This window comes from Culex pipiens, chromosome 3 (assembly GCF_016801865.2).
Source record: "Culex pipiens pallens isolate TS chromosome 3, TS_CPP_V2, whole genome shotgun sequence".
Classification (NCBI taxonomy): domain Eukaryota; kingdom Metazoa; phylum Arthropoda; class Insecta; order Diptera; family Culicidae; genus Culex; species Culex pipiens.
In genome coordinates this window covers 59,406,788-59,427,229 of record NC_068939.1, presented here as the reverse complement: position 1 = coordinate 59,427,229, position 20,442 = coordinate 59,406,788, and the positions used below count along the sequence as shown (strand labels likewise).

The 20,442-nt window shown below is 36.8% G+C and overlaps 3 protein-coding genes across 4 annotated transcripts; 1 reads left to right on the top strand and 2 right to left on the bottom strand.

Moving 5' to 3' along the window:
* Positions 1-2,932: 2,932 nt before the first annotated feature.
* LOC120417608 (spermine oxidase-like) lies at positions 2,933-4,695 on the bottom strand. Its single transcript, XM_039579718.2, has 3 exons — positions 3,889-4,695; positions 3,295-3,836; positions 2,933-3,236 (listed from the first exon to the last, which is right to left on the bottom strand). The coding sequence occupies exons 1-3, from the start codon at positions 4,495-4,497 to the stop codon at positions 2,999-3,001; spliced, it is 1,389 nt and encodes a 462-aa protein (XP_039435652.1). The 5' UTR covers positions 4,498-4,695; the 3' UTR covers positions 2,933-2,998.
* Positions 4,696-6,849: 2,154 nt separating this feature from the next.
* Positions 6,850-9,668, bottom strand: LOC120417606 (peroxisomal N(1)-acetyl-spermine/spermidine oxidase-like). Its single transcript, XM_039579715.2, has 3 exons — positions 8,560-9,668; positions 7,933-8,498; positions 6,850-7,175 (listed from the first exon to the last, which is right to left on the bottom strand). Exons 1-3 carry the CDS (start codon positions 9,169-9,171, stop codon positions 6,914-6,916), a joined length of 1,440 nt encoding a protein of 479 aa, XP_039435649.1. The 5' UTR covers positions 9,172-9,668; the 3' UTR covers positions 6,850-6,913.
* A 3,162-nt stretch (positions 9,669-12,830) lies between these two features.
* Positions 12,831-20,043, top strand: LOC120417607 (spermine oxidase-like). Of its 2 annotated transcripts, none has more exons than XM_039579716.2 (3): positions 12,831-14,276; positions 17,473-18,035; positions 18,093-20,043. In XM_039579716.2, the coding sequence occupies exons 1-3, from the start codon at positions 13,665-13,667 to the stop codon at positions 18,328-18,330; spliced, it is 1,413 nt and encodes a 470-aa protein (XP_039435650.1). In that variant the 5' UTR covers positions 12,831-13,664; the 3' UTR covers positions 18,331-20,043. The 2 variants fall into 2 exon arrangements, with proteins under 2 accessions (XP_039435650.1, XP_039435651.1); XM_039579717.2 differs by lacking the exon at positions 12,831-14,276 and adding an exon at positions 15,879-17,401.
* Positions 20,044-20,442: the final 399 nt, after the last annotated feature.

Below are 20,442 nucleotides of genomic sequence, written 5' to 3'. Positions count from 1 at the left end.
CGGTCATTTCGGTTTGTTTTGGTTTTTTGACGTTTATCTGCTTTTTAACTGGCCCAGTTATCTACTGTACCAGGAAAACACATAGAATCAAATGAATAATTATTCAAAATAATGCTGCAAAGAAGCACTTTTCAGCACTAAAAACAATGCTGAATAGTTCTACTGTTTAGCACTGTTTTATTTGTATGGAAAATAGGCCGTTTCACCTCTCCTAGATGACAGGAAAACTCGACAGTTTCACAACAGAATTGCAAAAAAAATGTTTCGAGTCTGGACTGTATGCAATCTAAACCAATCAACTGAAATCTTCCAAACGGTTTTAAGATTGATTCCGTTGATTGTCAATGAGTTACTGTTCCATTGAAATTAATAAAAAAATATGTAGTAGTGGCTTATCAATGTTTTCCCTATTTTAAGATGAACCTCAAGCTTGGAACAAATTATCCATCAAACGCACCTTTAGACGCAGAACTTTTCCCCTGTCATAAAAGTCTTCCTGTCATAGACCATTGAACTAAGCAATCCCTATAAATTTTCTGCTTCGACGGACAATCTTGTTGTTCCAAAATGGACTGTAAAAGTGTAATCCAAGATAGCGCACAGCTTGGTGGTAGTAGAATATTGAGAAAATTGTTATTAGGAAATGAATTGTGCATAAATCACGTTGCCTTCAAATTAAAAATTTTGAACACGACAGTTTTCAAAATATTAAAACAACAAGTATTACAAAGTGCCTCAGAAATGCTACTGTCAATAAATAGCAAAATATTTTAGAATTCATGAATACATTTTCTCCTAAAAAAGAAACTGTTAAACTATCAAAAAGTTTTATTTTGGTTTGTTTGTTTGTCATAGTCTTATTCTAATACCTCCTTAAGTTTGAACGCCTTCTTCTATTGGTCCCAAAAATAATTAAAAAGATGTTGGTTATAATTTACTTTTTGTCCACGGATTTGTTTAGGGTTTAACATGGTTGGAGAAAACTCATAATAAAGTTTTGTCTGTAAATCGGTCCACACTGTCCAATGTAAAATACCATGTTTTTAATGAATATCTTGGGAGCTTTTAAGGAGTCATAAACTAGTTAAGTACCCCCTTTTTTAAAGAAAATAAGCTTGTAAACAGAAAAAAATAATTGGAAAAGTCAACAATGTTTTTTTCTACATGATTTTTGAAAAGAAAATCATGAAAATAATTCTAGACATGATCGTTAGATCAGGAAGAACTCTTGAACTCTTTTTTAACATGTCAAATGAACCAAATTTTATTTATTTTTGGCTTTCTGTGAGTTTTTGAAACTGTCTTGAGTCAGAGGTAAAAAAAACCCAAAAATACAAAAAAATGGTTTATTGGACCTTTTCAAAAAAAGAAATCCAGTAATTACTTTTGAATTGATGAAATTTACATATAACTTAAATTTGGGTCGAAAAACTATAAACAGCTTCATCGTCAATAGTTTTATTGGAGCCAACTTTTCAAAAACATACAATTTTGGGTAAATTAAAAAATCTTAAATTTTCATTAATATATTTTAAAAATAGCATCCTTAATCCCAATAGCGAGTGGGTGTGCGTGAAGCTACCCTACAAAGTTTCCATCGTTGTAGTCATGTAGTGTAAAGGAATTTGACCAAAACAGAGAGCGAGAGCTACCTCAACCACTTGTTGATTCAAGAAACAGCCAAGCATAGTCGCAAACGGTTCTCTCTTCGCTTTAAAAATCTCTCTTCATAGACTTCGAGGAACAGGTAAACAAAGCACAACCACAAACGCGTTCCGAGAATTTCGTACACGCAAATGATTCAAACCAGGCGATTTCAGTTCAATGGAGTAACCGAACGGAGGGTCGTTTGGAAATTACGCAGTTTTTCGATAGCTGATTTTGTGTTAAATACATTTTGTGTTTCCAGAGTTTTTTTTTAATAGGTCCTAAAAACATATTGAAGACAATAGCTCAAAGGACCTTTAAAAAAACTCTAGATTTTATTTTTCAAAAATATACCGAAGGTACAACCTTTTTTGTATACATTGACTTAGATGTTAAAGACCTTATGTTTAATGATTGAAACTAAAAAAAAAAACGTTACTTAATCCACCCTTAGGTGGTTGGTGCCTTCCTCACATTCGTTGAAAAGGTCATTTAATTACCTATCCAAAGATAGGTCGCATGATATATTTGGACAACGTTTTCATCAAAATATCTGAGATCTGGCCTCCAAAAAGTGTATAAATAACACTTAAGTGCTTATAACTTTTGATAGGGTTGTCAGATTTTCAATGTTTTGAACGCGTTGGAAAGGTCTTTTGATTACCTATCCAACGACAGGTCGCATGATAGATCCGGACAACGTTTTCATCATGATATCTGAGATCCGGCTTCCAAAAAGTGCATAAATAACACTTAAGTGCTAATAACTTTTGATAGAGTTGTCAGATCTTCAATGCATTGGTCGCGTTGGAAAGGTCTTTTAAATACCTTTCTAAAAATGTATAACATGCCAGGTTTTCTTACAAAAACCACCCTTTTTACCATCTTCCGGACTTTTGGTAAAATCGTTTTTTTAGCATATTTTTTGAAGTACTTAACTAAACTGCATATTTTTTAATAGCGACTTATGGGACCCCAAGACGGATCGAATGATGCCAAAACGGACAAAATCGGTTCAGCCAATGTCGAGATAATCGAGTGACAATTTTTTGATCAACATCCCACCACACACACAGACATTTGCTCAGAATTTGATTCTGAGTCGATAGGTATACGTGAAGGTGGGTCTAGAAGGTCTAATTGAGAAGTTCAGTTTTCGAGTGATTTTATAGCCTTTCCTCAGTAAGGTGAGGAAGGCAAAAACAACCAAATTAAATTGCTGAACAATTAAAAAATCTTAAAATTTAGACAGTTAGATTTACTTAGTGTGCTTTTTATTCAACAATTTTATTGTTTGCTCATATACATTTGCAACACAATTTGGTTGCTTCTATTTAAATGCAATTTATTGTTAATTTTTATAAATCTCAATCAATCGATCCGCTTCGCGCCAACCAGTTTCGATTGCACCGTGAAGAGTGGACCAATGCTGGGGGCTGGTCGCTTCTCCAGCAAAAAGCACCACCGGCTTTCCAGCTGAGTCGAGCAAGGGTTGGGCGAGATCCGTTGCCCCCGTTTGCAACTGTTCCGTTTTAATCGAGCGACTCGAGTATGCTCCTCGAAAGTCTGGATCCGTCGAGAATTTCGATCTGAAAAGTTTCAGTTTATTTGAGATACACGATGTATGACGTTCAAACAGTATTTTACCTGATAAATCGTGTGGGCTCCGGAACGTCTATTCCCACGAAAAACTTCTTCAGCAACATCTTCAACCCGTCGAGAATTTCCGAGTCCGGCAGTAATTCCGCTTGCAGAGCTTCCTTTCCAACAAATCGCACGCCCAGCACATTCGGACAGTAATCTACGCTGGAGAATGTTAGGATGCCTTCTGCCCAGCTAAATTTGGAGCTTCGCAACTCGTGCAGATCATCTGCTCGCCAAACTAGACGGAAAACGTTGCCATGTTCCCTCCAAAATGGGGTCTCAAATTCTAAGAATGCTTTGTTAACGTTTCCGGAATTTAAACCTTCGATGGCGTTTGTGTGAGTGGTTGGTAGAGTAGGAGTAAACAGAGTTTGATGTTTTTCCTTAAGAACTCCTAAAGGAACGGTTACAATGACGTGATCTGCTTCATAGTTACTATTGTCTTCGCAGGTTACCGATACTTTTCCGTTTTGCTTTTGAGTATAGTTTATATTTTTAACTCGCTTGTTTTTTGATATTTTATTTTCATCAAATGCTTCAGATTTCTAAAAAACAAAAAAATAAAGCTGGTATAATTTTGAATATTCCAACACTTACCATTATTAGTTCCAACGCGGTTTTCGCTCCCTTTCCTTTCCAAGCCAGGCGGCTAGATCCTTCGCATTTTTCATAACCAACTCTACAATTGCCGCTCGCTTCACCCCAAGAATCAATGGCAAGTTTTCCTTTCAAAAATCTATGATAGGATTCAATGAACCCGTCGACTACATCCGGTTCGATGCTACCGTCCATCTTTGGTACCTCTTCCTTGAATTTCTTCACAAAATTTTCTCCCAACGTACCCTTCGCCTGCCGAATCTCTTCGCTATCCACCAACCGATGAGCCAGAGACATCAAACTTCTGGTAACTTCCTTGGACGTTTGATAGCCATCCGAAAACAACAGCACATTCCGCTGCGCAAACGTCGATTCCTCCAGCAAATCCTGCGGTTTTGCCAACTCATAAAGTACATTATTTTTCTGACCGTGACACCATTGCGCACCCAACTCAACCAACTGATTACCGAACGGAACCGTCCAGACACGTCCTCCAATCCGATTGCCGGCTTCCAGGATCAGCACATCTGTGAAGCCGTTGGCGAACAACCTGGCGGCCGCGGCCAATCCGGCCGCACCGGCACCGATTACGAGACTTTTCGGACTCATATTCTGCACTAGACTTTGCGACTTTGCGAAATTCCTTCCAGAATGTTATCAGCAGCGAACGTAAGCGGGTGCGATAATTATAAATAACATATGCTCGGGAGCAACCATAAATGCCGTAGACTTTAATACTTATAATACAGAAAAGTAACCCAGCATAACAAACGGGCTGATCGTTGAAGACTGATTTTTGCCTCAGAATGACACGATCGTCTACCTAAGACTAACACGGCTGTCACCGGCTGTTTTGTCAACTTACAGCCTGTTTTTGCCAGCATACGATTTGACTTGTTGCTTTTGGATATTTTTCAAGCTCTTTGAGATGCAGTCAGGTTGAAGGCCGACAATGATCTTATTTTATTTTATAAAGGCAATTTAATTTAATTATATTTATTTTTTAAATTATTGTTGGGTTGTTTTTGCTTGCTGTTTGTATAGCGAAGTTGTTTTTATTGAAAGTTCACATAAAAAAAAAATAATTCAAAAACAAATTTGCGTTAGCTCCGATTTCAAGTTTTAACAAATTAATTATTTAATTGTAAAACATACTGTGTTTGGTAGAGAAGTGTTCAAAGTTCCTCAAAAAGAAATTTTATCAAATATAGGATAATAGATTCCATTTTAAAATTGAATTGGATTCTTTGCACAATTTTACACTTAGAACAAATTTAAGTAGTTACCTAATTTTCAGATTGTTTGACTATTTGTAACAGAATTCAATAATATCTTTTAAGATAAAAAAAATAATAGGCATTTCTAAGTTGTTTTTTATAATTATTTTTTCGCATTAAAAAATATATTTTTTTGAAATTATTTCAATTAACTTAGTCAAATAAAAAGTTAATTCTGTATTTTATATAAAATTAAAGGCAACATTTCTAATGATCGATTTGACGTGACATGCACACTTTTATTTAGAAAAAAATATATGAAACGCATTGATCACAGATTTCCAAACAACATTAGACCGTTGCCAAAAATTTTTGAAGTTTACTCTGACCAAAGTCGAGGGGAGGGGCAAAAAAAGGATAAATATTGAATCTAAGAGCCATTATTTCAACATTTTAATGAGAAAAGTGTTTTAAAATGTCCAGTTGTTTTGCAATCATTAGTTTCCAAATATCTTTTCTAATTTTTTTAAGCAAAACAAAATGTTTGCGGTGCACCGAAATTTCATAAAAAATCATTTTTAAACTAGCCCAAACATGCTAAATATGATTATCAATGCAGAAAAATGCATTTCAGATTGTTTTCAGTTAATTGAATTTCTATTTGCATGGAAATTTGAAAGTTTTTTGAAAAAAATATTCTTTTGCCCCCTGATAAACATAAACTTTGAAAAATATTTGCAATGGCCTTATAAATAAATAGCAATTATTTTTAAATCGCTTTTATACAAACATAATATCCTTAAGCAAAAAGAAAACGGACATTGTGCGATCTACCCAAGTACATGTTTTAAAGGGGTTGCATACAGGAAGAAAATCTAAAAATTTAATTTTACAGAATATTTATTAAATCCACCAAAGATGATTTTCAATCTTCAGATATTTCATGACTAAAGCGAGTAAGCTTGAAGACATGCGCCAAGCGATCTGTCAAACTTTCTGAGCGTTTTTCATGAAACACCGAGTTGATTTACGAGTGCCTCGATATCTCAAGATTGGATGGACCAAATTGGCTGAAATTTGGTGACATATGTTGTGGTAATGACAAAGCCTGATTTTAAAATTTTGAATAAAAAAAATAACAAAAAGCTAAAGCTGCCGATGTTTTGTATAAAATGTGAAATAATTTTGTTTCAACTTTTTTTGAATAAACTCTTGAAATATCGGTCTCGTCATGCACACGGATTAAACAAGTCTTCACCAATGTTTTGAGTTGATTTGTCAAAGTGTTTTTTTAAACTAATAACTTCAAAAAGCTATATCTCGGCAATGATACATTCAAAGTCTTCAAATTTATTTTGTTACTAGCTGAGAATGTATATTTCAATGATGATGAAAACAATGTAATCTGTGCTCATACCAATACATGACATTTTTACCGATTATGTATGTAACCCCTTAAACAAATAAGTCTTATAATGGTCATTCTTTTAATCACTTGGCCACTATAGGGGTTGGGTGAGAATTCTCCACAGGGGAGGGGGTATTAAATTTAAAAAAAAGTGTTCACGTGGCTTATGAACAGTCTTAAACAAGCCTTACCGTTTGAAAAATATTTGAAGATTTGTAAAATATCAAATCTTGTTCGATCGCCTTTCAACTATTTTTAATAGAAAACCAGAGTAACATGCATACAAAAAAAAACTTTACCACAAAAACATTACAGTTATTACAAAATCATAAACAGGTTCAATATGAAAATGACGCAACACATTCTATATATCTTCAATGTTATAAAAAAAAAACAAATATTACAGAGCTTCACAACATCCTTGATCCTTGTAATATTTGATGATCCGGTCAGCTTCACGCCACCCACTTTCGATCGCTCCGTGGACCGTTCCAAAGTGTTCCCCGTTGGTGGCTTCACCGGCAAAAAGAAGCACTGGCGTTCCGGTAGATTCCGCCAACACCGGCGCAGCCATCTCGCTATGGCCCGTCTTTAGCGCCTCCGTGGCCAACGAAACGCTGGAGTAGGATCCCCGGAAATTTTTGTCGCTGGACCATTTTGATCTGCAATTGTAATGATTTAAGGGGTTACATACATGTAGAAAATCAAAAAATTTCTTATTACAGAAAATGTATTAAATCCACTTAAAAGATTAATTTCAATCACTCCTGAAAGTTTCATGAAGATATTTCATGATTTAACTGAGTTAGAGACGATTTAAACTCAGAATTTTGCCATGCGCAAAGCCAACTGTCTAACTTTCTGAGCGTTTTTTTCTAAACACCAAGTTGATTTACGGGTGCCACGATATCTCGAGATGGGATGGACCAAATTGGCTGAAATTTTGGGTGAAGACTCCCAAGAAATGTCCCGTATGCATGACGAAGCCCGATTTTGAAATTTTGAATTTTCAAAAAATACAAAAATCAAAAAGTGGCGATTTTTTATATGAAAACCAGAAAAAATATTTTATCTTTTTTTTAAATAAACTTTTTGAAAATCGGCCTTCGTCATGCACACAGGACTGGTTTAACAAGTCTTCACCAAAATTTTGAGCCGATTTGGTCGAAGCAATGTTGAGATATCGTGGCACCCGTTTTTTGAAACTGCTAACTTCAAATAGCTATATCTCGGCAATGATACAACCAAATGTCTTCAAATTTGTTTTGTTAATAGATGAAAATGTATATTTTAATGCCATGAAAACAGATTTTGAAAAAAGTTTAAGTGTGTGCTCAAACCAAACTGTAAGATTTTTGCCGATTTACATGTATGTACCCCCTTAAGTATGTTTTCTTGAACTATATTTGGAGAAGTTACCTGATCATGTTGATGGGCCTTTCAATAGTTTTATTCTTGAAGAACTTTTTCAGTAGAAACATCATTCCATCAATAACCTGATCATCGGACAGCAGTTCGGCTTGACGACCTTCTGGACCGATTATCCATGCAACCAGTAGATTTGGCTGATGATCCACCTTGAAAAACACGGACACGCCCTCGGTCCAAGCTAATGGGGAACCTCGCAGTTGCTCCAGTTCTTGAGCATTCCACAACAGGCCAAAAGTGTTACCGATGTCATCCCAAAATGGCGTCGTGAACTCCATGATGATCTTGTTCACCGTTCCAAAGTGGATTCCCTTGATGGCATTTTGTTTGGAGGACGGCAACGGAGGACTAAACATGGAGTCAAGATTTTCCTTGAGAACACCAATGGATGTTGTCACAATTATGTGCGTAGCTTCGTGCTGCGATTGGTCAGCGCAAGTTACGGTTATGGGAGGTCCGTCTGGTTCGTTACTCCAGTTGATATTGGTTACAAATTTGTTGAATTTAATTAAATCTTGTATTGGAATTGGTTCACCAGTTTGGACAGGATGATTGTTCTGCAATGATCAAACGATTATACTGTTGGATGAAAATTTCTTAATTTCTCAGAAGTTTTACCATAAGTAACTCCAGAACGCTCTTGTATCCCTTTCCTTTCCAACTAAGCGTTTGATCGCCTTCACATTCCTCGTCTGCAGCACTTCCAGCTGCAGACAGTTCATTCCACGAGTCCATCGCGATGTAGCCTCGCTGGTAGTTATGGAAGAACACCAGAAACTGCTGGATCAATTCTTCGTCAATGTCCTGGTTATTGGCCTCGGCCATCGCTTCTCTAAACCGGTCCGTTACAAACTTTCCAAGCGTTCCTTGGTACGTTTTAATTTCTTCCAATTCCATAATCCCAAAAGCCACCTCCATCAACCGATCAGTAACTTCCTGCGGAACCAACTCACCGTTGCTTCGGATTATTACATTCTCCTCAGCCACAACGGATGGTTCCAGCAATCCCAACGGACCAGCCAGTTCGAACACGGCATTGTCCTTCTCCCCATGACACCACTGGCCACCCAAATCAACCACGTTGGCTCCAAACGGAACGGTATGAACCCGTCCACCAATCCGATTGGTTGCTTCCAAGATTTCCAAGTTTCGAAATCCCTTACGGAATAGTCGTGTAGCCGCGGCAATGCCAGCTGCTCCGGCGCCCACAATTAATATCTTTGAGTTCATGATGTTGTTGAAAATTCTTGCTCAGCAACTTGTCGTTCCTAATCGCTTACCGACTTGAGCTAAACTGATTAAATTTCACGATGAACGACAGAATAAATGTGTGCGATGTTCGTATTGGTAACCTCAGCACCGAGTACTGATAAATGCTCAGTTATCTTTATTTTTGCACATTTTTCTAACTTCCTCAAAATCCCAACCTATCCCAAGTTGTGGTGAAAATATAGCAGTGTGCAAGAATCACTTACTAAGCAGATACTACTACCACACTTTATCAGATCGGCCATATTTAAGTATTTGTGGTTTGCATATCTCTAAACGTATTTTTTTTCACACGTAGCACGTGTGATTAACTTGAATCACAGTTGTGTGAGCTTAATGAAGTATGATATTATCTTTCATCTTGATTTATATCCTGATTACTGATGTTTTTGTTTTATAAAATTAGTCATGTTGATTTAAGCATACAACGACTCCATTCATGACTACTTTTTTTTTAATTTTCTTGCAAATATCTAAAACAATATCGATGGATGTGGTCCCATTAAACGAACTGTTATAAAAGACACTCTTTGCAAAATTGCTGTGAAATAACTGCAGCCAATTTTGATTTTTGTGTTGTATTTTCAAGGCTACCTATTTTTTTCTAATGGTTTAGTTACAATCTACATTGAAGGTTTTTGGAATCACCTTTTAGGAAAATAGCGAATATTGTGTTGCTGGCTAGAGATAGGACGAAAGCAAGCAATCTGTCGAGTTCAGAAATGGATTTTAGTGAACTGGGTGTTTGATAGGAACGAAAGTCCCCAAAATGTCCTTTTGGTTATTTTCGTTCACATGTTTTTAAAAGATATTTATTTTATAAATGTTTAAGGTTAAGATATCTCTTCAGCATTTTGTAATCATTACCGACAAAAATAATCGTTTCTCTGTATTCAAATATTTGAGCTCAGTACAGCTAGGAATTTATGTTCTGATATGCTCACAAAATGAACCCGTTTTGTAAAATTCTAGTAGGGGAACTATACCCTTTTTCAGCCTATTTCTATTATCGGCCTTTCAGCACTTTGTTCATGAATTACAGCTTTCATTAAGAGTTTTTGACTGTTCCAAAGTTATAAATAGCTTGAATTAAAGTAAGCAAGCAACTCTCCATTGTTGAAACATCTGAAAATGTTGATTTAATAGCGGAAAACGGCAAAAGTGATGAGAATTGGCTTACACACTTAGATTTTTATGCCGAACTTCGGCAAAATTCTGCCGAAATCAGAACAACTTATCGCTCGGCAGAAATATATGCCGAATCCCAGCAAAATGGGAGTCATTCTACCGAATTCTCGGCGAAAAATGAAAGTTAATATGCCGAAGTTCGGCATTTTTCTGCCGAAAAAATCAGTTGTTCTGTTTTCGGCAGAATTCTGCCGAGCTCGGAAATCAAAAATGCCTGTGTAGAGTGATTAAAATGGGTATATTTCCCCCATTTGTAAATCGCTCTTGATTTGATATAACATTTTCAATACCTAAAGCAGGGGTGACCAAAGAATGGCCCGCGGGCCAAACATGGCCCGCGAGGTCATTTTTTGTGGTCCGCGGACCCATTTTGAATGACCATGTAAAATGGCCCTTTGACGCATCTTTAAGTGATATTATAATTCCTAGAAATTAAGGTTAAGGGGTTACATACATGTAGAAAATCACAAAATTTCATATTACAGAAAATTTATTGAATCTACTAAAAAGATGATTTTTAATCACTTCTGAAACATTCATGAAGATTTTCCATGATTAAACTGTGTTAGAAACTATTTTAAGCTCATCATTTTGCCGTGCGCAAAGCGGACTGTCAAACTTTCTGAGCGTTTTTCTCGAAACACCGAGATGATTTACGGGTGCCACGATATCTCGAGGTTGGATGGACCAAATTGGCCGAAATTCGGGGTGAAGACTCTCAAGACATATCCCGTGTGCATGACGAAGCCCGATTTTGAAATTTTGCTGTTTAAATATAATTTTTGAAAAATCCTTAAGCAACTGCACAAAATTAAAAAAAAAAATTACACACTTTTACAAAGTTTGTTCTAAATTCTAAACTCATAACTCATTCTAAAAACAAAACGGAATCGACGTAACACCTTATAATGTGGCCCACTTAAACCTTGCGGTTTCGTCAACGGATTTACAGGCGTGTATCGTTCTTTTTGCGACAAGACTCCGCCTCCCGGGTCTCCTAAGTGTGAAGGTATGGCACGGGGAGAGGGCGCCGAATACCTATATTTACACTTAGAATTTTATTATATAATCTATTTTCAAAAAATAAATAAAAAATCAATTTAAATACAACTTAAAAACTTTCATTCTATTATTGAAATCACGATTATTGAGGCACGAAAGTTGCAATGAAAAGCAGATGAATAATATTTATGTTGGTATTTTTTATTTTTTTTGATTTTCTGATTTTAATAAAATTTAACCAATTGATTGGAAGCTTTTTTGTACAAAACTGTTAATTTTTTTAATTATTTTGTTTTTTTTTTAAGTATAGACTGAAATAAAAAAAAATATTTGTTGACCTTGCGCGCTTCCGGCTCATGTGAACTTCAAATTTGGCCCGCCATTCAAAAACTTTGAGCACCCCTGAACTAAAGCTACTAACTATACAGAATTTTTCCTTACCGTATGGATATTCGACACCCTTCGCGGATTTGTACGAATTTTTTCGATTTTTTTCGACCCCCTTTTTGTACGGATTTTTTCGTATAATACGGATTTGTACTAAATTTCAACGATGGCAAAAACAACTTTTTTTATTTAACCTGATTTTTTAAATGGCCAAAGCTTTTGCTCATTAGACATTTTTATTCAACTGTCAGTTTGATTTTAAAAGGATAATTCGAATAGTTTTCCCGGTTTGTATCAGTTTATAGTTGGTTATCAATCATTGCTTTTTTTTTATTTATCTCAAAACATGATTATGCAATAAAATATCTGCAGGCTTTCCAAAGTTTGTGAAAACCTTAAATTTGAATTTGTATGTATTATTCGCAAAGGCAAACTTGACATTTCGTAAACTTTTAAACGGTTGAGTCAAGCACTCTGACAGCAAAGTTAAATTTGTAAGCTGTAAATTCATTATATTATACCGTGGGGTCATACGGATTTTTGCTCAGCAAGAGTTGGGAGCCTTATACATACCTATTGCTTACAAAAGCATAAACACTAGAGTGTAACAAAAATGACTTTTTGGCGGGCATTCAAGGGTTTGTTCCGGTGGGCATACTAAGCCCAAATCCAAAATATGAGCTTGATTGGACGTAACAGGAGCTGGCGCTCCGCCCTTCAATTTTAAATGAGGGCGGAGCGCCAGCTCCTGTTACGTCCAATCAAGCTCATATTTTGGATTTGGGCTTAGTATGCCCACCGGAACAAACTCTTGAATGCCCGCCAAAAAGTCATTTTTGTTACATCCTAATAAACACGTTCTCTCAACATCAGCTTCGAAACATATTTAGTAATATTATTTACAAAAAGCGTTAACCACAATTAGGTTTGTGGTAATTTTAACCTAACACTATTTTTATTTTCACACCTCCACAGTGAAAATGTCAGTTTTTTTATTTAGGCCGCTGCAAATATTTTTCAAAGTTTATGTCTCTTGCCTCTTGCAGAAACTTAGAGGAATGTTTCCAAGAAACAAAGAAAGGTTAAAAAAATCACGACTTAAATAGTAGTTTATGCAACAAGTTGCAAAAAGAGGATTTTTTCAGCACGAGTCGTACATTTATCCAACGAGGTTCACCGAGTTGGATAAATACGAAGAGTGCTGAAAAAATCAAGTTTTGCAACGAGTTCCATACAACATTTTTTGCAATTCCGAAAAACACCCATTGAGTGAAATTTTAAGTCAAATTTTCACGTATTTTGTCAATAAATCGTTTAAATCAAAAAAATGTTGAAAAGTGTTACTATTCGAAACAAGTGCTGAAAAGTTCAACTTTTCAGCACCCATTTCAGTGCTGAAAAGTAGAACTTTTCAGCATTTATTTTGAAAAGTGTTGCTATTCGATTCTGTCATTTTTGGTACAGAAAAGTAGGCTATTTCGTCGTTCAAGAATGACAGGAAAAGTAAGTAGTTTCACGACTGAATTGCAAAAAAGAATTTTTCAATTGTTTCAATAATACTAAAAATGCCCTTTAAATTGTTTTCGGTTGATTGATAAACTTTTAAAAATATTTGCAACGGCCTTACACATTATTTAAGGTAAAGTTACACGTTTGTTCAGACACAGCGTCGGTCCATATTATCAAACATTTTGTTACCATCATTTTTAAGCTGTGTACTGGGTGCTTTTGGTAATCAAAAATCTTATCACTTTTTAAACCAAATGAAGTCACTTTAAACCACCGCTAGTCAAACGCAACCAATCAGTTAGATATGAACCAGTGAGTGCATCACATCGGACAATATTTCATTTCCGTTGATTGTGAAATTGTCCAGTATGGACGAGAAAATAATTATCATCGGTGCCGGAGCAGCGGGAATCGCCTCTGCTGCTCGACTTTACAAGAAAGGATTTCAAAACTTGGAAATCCTGGAAGCAACGAACCGCATCGGGGGGCGCATCCAGACCATTCCTTTCGGGGCCAACGTGGTCGATCTGGGTGGCCAGTGGTGCCATGGGGAGAAAGGGAACGTCGTGTACCAGCTGGCTGGTCCGCTGGGCCTGCTGGAATCGTCCATCGTTTCCGACGACAACGTGATACTCCGAAGCAACGGTGAACTGGTTCCGCAGGACATCGCCGATCGAATGATGGCCGTTTCCGAGAAAATTATGGAATCGAAAGAAATTGAAAGGTACACGGGCACCCTGGGACAGTACTTTACGGAACGCTTCATGAAGGCGATGGAACTGCCCAAAAATCGTGACATTGACGAGGAGCTTGTTCAGAAGTTTTTGGCTTATTTTCATAACGAGCAGCGCGGGTTTATCGCGATTGACTCGTGGTACGATCTAACGGCTGCCGGAAGTGCCGCGGACGAGGAGTGCGAAGGTGATCAGGAGCTCAGCTGGAAGGGGAAGGGATACAGGAGTGTTTTGGATTTGCTTTTGGTAAGCTATAGTTGGCCGTTTGCAAAATGCTTTGTATTTTCGTAAATCAAAATATTGAAATAAAAAAAACACATGTCAATATGAAAGCATAGTTGTACAGGATAAATCAGCTTGAAAACCAACAGTTTATAAAACCAAAGCTAAACTTAATTGATATTATTATTAAAAATATTTTTAACAGCCAGATTTTAAAAAAAAATGTTTGAATATTATTCAAAAACAACTTTGAAAAATAAAAAAAACAAATCAGTTTGAACCAAATTTAAAAAAAAAATGAATAATAAAATAAAATTATCAGTTTATGAAATTAACTCTCTATTGCCCAGTTTTTTTTCGAAAATGTTTATTTTTCCCGTGTTCAGGAAGTCATTTTGAGCAACTTTTGTTCTACGAAAAACTTTACTTCTCTTGTTTTATGTTTTGCTTGTTTCATTTTTGCCTTCCTCACCTTATTGAGGAAAGGCTATAAAATCACTCGAAAAACGAAATTCTTAATTTGACCTTATAGACCCACCTTCATGTATACATATCGACTCAGAATCAAATTCTGAGCAAATGTCTGTGTGTGTGTGTATGTGTAGGGATGTGGGTCTGTGCACCAAAAAATATGCACTCGATTATCTGAGCACTGGCTTAACCGATTTGGACCGTTTTGGTCTCATTCGATTTGTCTTGGGGTCCCATAAGTCCCTATTGAAAATTATGAAGTTTAGTAAAGTACTTCAAAAGTTATGCTAAAAAAACGATTTTGACTAAAGTCCGGAAGATTGTAAAAAGGGTGGTTTTTGTAAGAAAACCTGGCATATTATACATTTTCAGAAAGGTATTTAAAAGACCTTTCCAACGCGTCCAAGACATTAAAGATCTGACAACCCTATCAAAAGTTATAAGCACTTAAGTGCTATTTATGCACTTTTTGGAAGCCGGATCTCAGATATTTTGATGAAAACGTTGTCCGGATCTCTCATGCAACCTATCGTTGGATAGGTAATCAAAATACCTTTTAAACGCGTCCAAGACATTAAAGATCTGACAACCCTATCAAAAGTTATAAGCACTTAAGTGCTATTTATGCACTTTTTGGAAGCCGGATCTCAGATATTTTGATGAAAACGTTGTCCGGATCTCTCATGCAACCTATCGTTGGATAGGTAATCAAAAGACCTTTCAAACGCGTCCAAGACATTGAAGATCTGACAACCCTATCAAAAGTTATAAGCACTTAAGTGTTATTTATGCACTTTTTGGAGGCCGGATCTCAGATATTTTGATGAAAACGTTGTCCGGATCTCTCATGCAACCTATCGTTGGATAGGTAATCAAAATACCTTTTAAACGCGTCCAAGACATTGAAGATCTGACAACCCTATCAAAAGTTATAAGCACTTAAGTGTTATTTATGCACTTTTTGGAGGCCGGATCTCAGATATTTTGATGAAAACGTTGTCCGGATCTCTCATGCAGCCTATCGTTGGATAGGTAATCAAAATACCTTTTAAACGCGTCCAAGACATTAAAGATCTGACAACCCTATCAAAAGTTATAAGCACTTAAGTGCTATTTATGCACTTTTTGGAAGCCGGATCTCAGATATTTTGATGAAAACGTTGTCCGGATCTCTCATGCAGCCTATCGTTGGATAGGTAATCAAAATACCTTTTAAACGCGTCCAAGACATTGAAGATCTGACAACCCTATCAAAAGTTATAAGCACTTAAGTGTTATTTATGCACTTTTTTTAGGCCGGATCTCAGATATTTTGATGAAAACGTTGTCCGGATCTCTCATGCAGCCTATCGTTGGATAGGTAATCAAAAGACCTTTCAAACGCGTCCAAGACATTGAAGATCTGACAACCCTATCAAAAGTTATAAGCACTTAAGTGTTATTTACGCACTTTTTGGAGACCAGATCGCATGATCATCTCATCTTATCTCATAACATTTATGCGACCTATCTTTGGATAGGTAATTTAAAAATCTTTTCAACGAGCACGAATTGGACTGTTTTGTGTCTATTTTGGATAGTACCCTTTAAATGTGAGGAAGGCGCCAACCACCTAAGGGTGGATTAAGTAACGTTTTATTATTTATATTTGCATTTATCTTGGTTCCTCTTTCCATGAATCTTCAACAACTTTTTTTTTACTCTTGGGTGTTTTTGAGTCTACCTTTCTAATAGGCGTATTCAAAACACACCTAAGAAGCAAAAGAAAAAGGTTTATTAGGCCTTTACAAAAAAACTTCACACATTGCTATTTTATCCAACGCAGTCCATTTCCGATTTCCGGAAACGCTTATCGCATATATTTGAATATATTTAATATATAAATTATAGTTGTCTGTGAATAAGCTAACTGCATAAACGCATTATAAATTTCAATGTCATGATTACCGATCTGATCGTTCTGAATCGAAGGTAATCAATAATCAAGTTACATCGCTGCAAATCAGTTGAACATCGCTCGTATAGTGGATTAGTATAGTTTTTAATTTCCTGAACAAAATTTTATTATGGACTCAAAAATAATTCTCATTGGTGCCGGATCAGCGGGAATCGCTGCAGCTTCACGACTTTACACTAAAGGATTTCAAAACTTGGAAATTCTGGAAGCAACGAACCGCATTGGGGGACGCATCAACACGATTCGGTTTGGAGCCAACGTGGTCGATTTGGGTGGCCAGTGGTGCCACGGAGAGAGGGGGAACGTTGTGTACGAACTGGCCGGTCCGTTGAGGCTTTTGGAACCATCTTTTACGTTTGAAAAAGTTGTCCTGATTAGGAGCAACGGTGAGCAGGTTCCGCAGAACATCAGCGATCGAATGATGAAGGTCGGCGAGCAAATTATGAAATCCAAAGCAATTGTGAGATTCAAGGGTACACTGGGAGAGTACTTTGTTGAACGATTCTTGAATGAGATGAATGTTCCAGAAAATTATGATATTGATGAGAAATTGGTTCTGAAATTTTTGGCTTGCTTTCATAACGATCTACGTGAGATATTTGCGATTGACTCGTGGTATGAGCTTACAGCTGCCGGAAGTGCAGCATTTAAAGAGTGTGAAGGGTACCAGGAGCTCGGTTGGAAGGGGAAAGGATATAAGAGTGTACTAGAATTGCTTATGGTATGCGAAAAATGGGCTCAAGACAGCACGATTGCACCATGAAATTTCCATTTTTTTTAATTTCTTTTCAGCGGAGACATCCAGCCCAAAACGACGTTCCGATTCCGGTGGAAAAATTCACCAAATTCAACAAATTTGTCACCAACATCAGCTGGTACAACGGCCCAGATCGTCCCCTGGTCGTAACATGCGCAGACGGTACGCAGCACGAGGCTGCCCACGTGATCGTGACCAGCTCGATCGGTGTCCTCAAGGAGAATCTACGAACCATGTTCACTCCCCAGTTGCCGATGGCCAAACAGAAAGCCATCAAGGGAATCTACCTGGGCACGGTGAACAAGATCATCATGGAGTTTGGCAAGCCATTTTGGAAGTCTTTGGGCAACGTGTTCGGGCTGATGTGGGAGCACGAGGACCTGGAACAGTTGCGACACTCTAAATTCGCCTGGACCGAAGGTGTTTCGATGTTCCTTAAGGTAGACCGTCAACCGAACCTCCTGGTTGCGTGGATGATTGGCACGGAAGGACGGCAAGCGGAACAGCTGCCCGATAAGGAGATTGTTGACGGCATGATGTTTCTCCTGAAGAAGTTTTTCAAAAATAAAGTCGTGGAGAGACCAATCAGGATGATCAGGTACATAAATGTAATAAAAATTTGTAATAAAACCATTAATTTTTTTCCACCTTGCAGATCAAAATGGTCCAGCGATAAGAACTTCCGGGGGTCCTACTCGAGCCGATCGTTGACCACGGAAGCCCTCAAGACGGGACACGATAAAATGGCGGTACCGGTGAAGAATTCCGATGGCAAGCCGGTGCTGATGTTTGCCGGTGAAGCCACCAGTGAGGAGTACTTTGGGACGGTTCACGGGGCCATAGCGAGTGGGTGGCGCGAAGCCGATCGGATCGTTGAGTACTATGAGGAATAGTGTTTTCTTTTTCAACTAAATACTTCAGAAAATTGCAATGTCCGTCGTCTGCTCACTACTCTACACAGAAAAAAAGTTGAATTTTGGAATGTTGAAAATTTGGTAGGTTTAATATTACCTCTTTTTTGAGTAATATTACATAAAAAAAGTGTAAAATGTAAACCTGATGAATATTCATCAAAAACTGATGAATATTCATCATTTTCTGGGGTAAAATTAATCTTTTTTTTTGCCTCAAAATCTGTCACCATTTCCTGATGAATATTACCATCATTTTTTTTTCTGTGTTCTTGTGCCCTTATTTTCAGTCTGCTGATCAATAAATCTGACCCAACTTTACTTAAAAACCGTCAACAAGCTTATTATCTTTAAAAAAAATAGCTACAAGGAAGTTAAAAAAACTTCTCTTCAATTTACACAGAACAAAAACTTTGAATTTTGGAAGGATGATAATTTGGTTGGTTGAATATTACCTTTGCTTTGAGTAATTTTACCTAAAAAATGTGTAGAAATGTGAACCTGATGAAACAAGATCTGTCATCATATCCTGATGAATATTAGAATAATTTTTGCTGTGAATTGGCTTGCAGGCCTTAATTGGTAAACATTTATTAGCGATTGATCACATTTATCACATTGCCAGAGGGGAAAAACTTGATGAAGTTTCTCTAAGAGTCGGTCAACAACCGGGCGTCTCCTTTAAAGCATACAGTCAAAAAATCGATGGAAACGCATAGTACTTTAACATTTCGATGCTCGTGTGCTCTCTTGTACTATGTATTTAGATAGGAATTCCAGCAAGCTTAGCAAAACAGAGCACACGGGCATCGATTTGTTTGCAAAATCTACTGTCTTCATTTCGATGTGATCGTGCTATCTTGTCGCACGTTGACGTTCCGAACAAAACGTGTTTTGATGAATAATCAAGTAACAATAGCATGCAGTGTAAATAAGAACAAGGTATGGTGGAAGCAAAATATTATAAATCAAAAACACCCATGTGAGATTTTTACGTAGAATGTTGTGTTTCACCTTCCTGATTAGGGACCATCCATAAACCACGTGGGGGTTGGCGATTGTCCACGCTCCATACAAAAATATTTCAATTGTATGGAAATTGTCCACGATGGGGGGGGGGGGGGTTTGAAACTTTAAAAAAGTGTCCACGTGGTTTATGGATGGTCCCTTAAGATTATGTTCGATTCAAAATATTCTATCGGTGGAAATTGCGATTTTAGAAAAAAAAAATGTGTTTTCCCATATAAATTATGAAGTACCAAAGGAGGAGGCGCATGGTGGTTCAAGTAATTTCTAATAATAAATTTAATGGATGTCGTATTTCAAAATGTGTTTTTTTATTAAATGGATTTAATTTTTTTTAATACCAGGCGTCTCCATTAGTATGAAAAAAAAATATTTCTGAAAATAAAAGCAATTTTCACCGATAGAATATTTTGAATCAAACATATTTTGAATCAGGAAGGTGAAACACAAATTTCTATGCATAAATCTCCCGCGGGTGTTCTCGATTTATAACATTTTACTTCCTCCATGCCGTGAAGAACAAACAAATGATCATTCCGTGCAATGTTCTTAATTAGGTTGCCGGTTGCCCGAGTTACTTCAAAAAATGTATGCAGTAGGGTACAGCAAAAAACTGTAAGAAAGGCAAAAATATATTAGGGATAGCTCCTGTTCGATTCCTATAAGGAAAAATTAAGCAAAATTTGAAAAGGGCTCAAAAGCATTTTAAGGGTCCTGATTTTCGGTTCAATGAACAGAAACCACTCACTCATCGCCTATCCAATCGTCGCCTATTCTAACCCGCTAGCATTCATGAGCGAATGATACTCGCAAGCAGCCAGAGAGTGGCCCGAACTTTTTTTTTTTTTATTATTATTATAGAGACTTTACACCATTGTGCATTCATCTCTTCAAGGTGGATAGTGAAAGAGGAAATATTACAGAGTTTAAAATCACTTCAATAATTATTACCATGCCTTTTTTCTAACGATTTCTCTCTATGTTTCAAATATTTAGCAGAATATTTAAAGAATGAATTATCAAGTTCTTCAAGTTTATCTTCGTCCTCTTCTTCCAGGGATTTAGAAG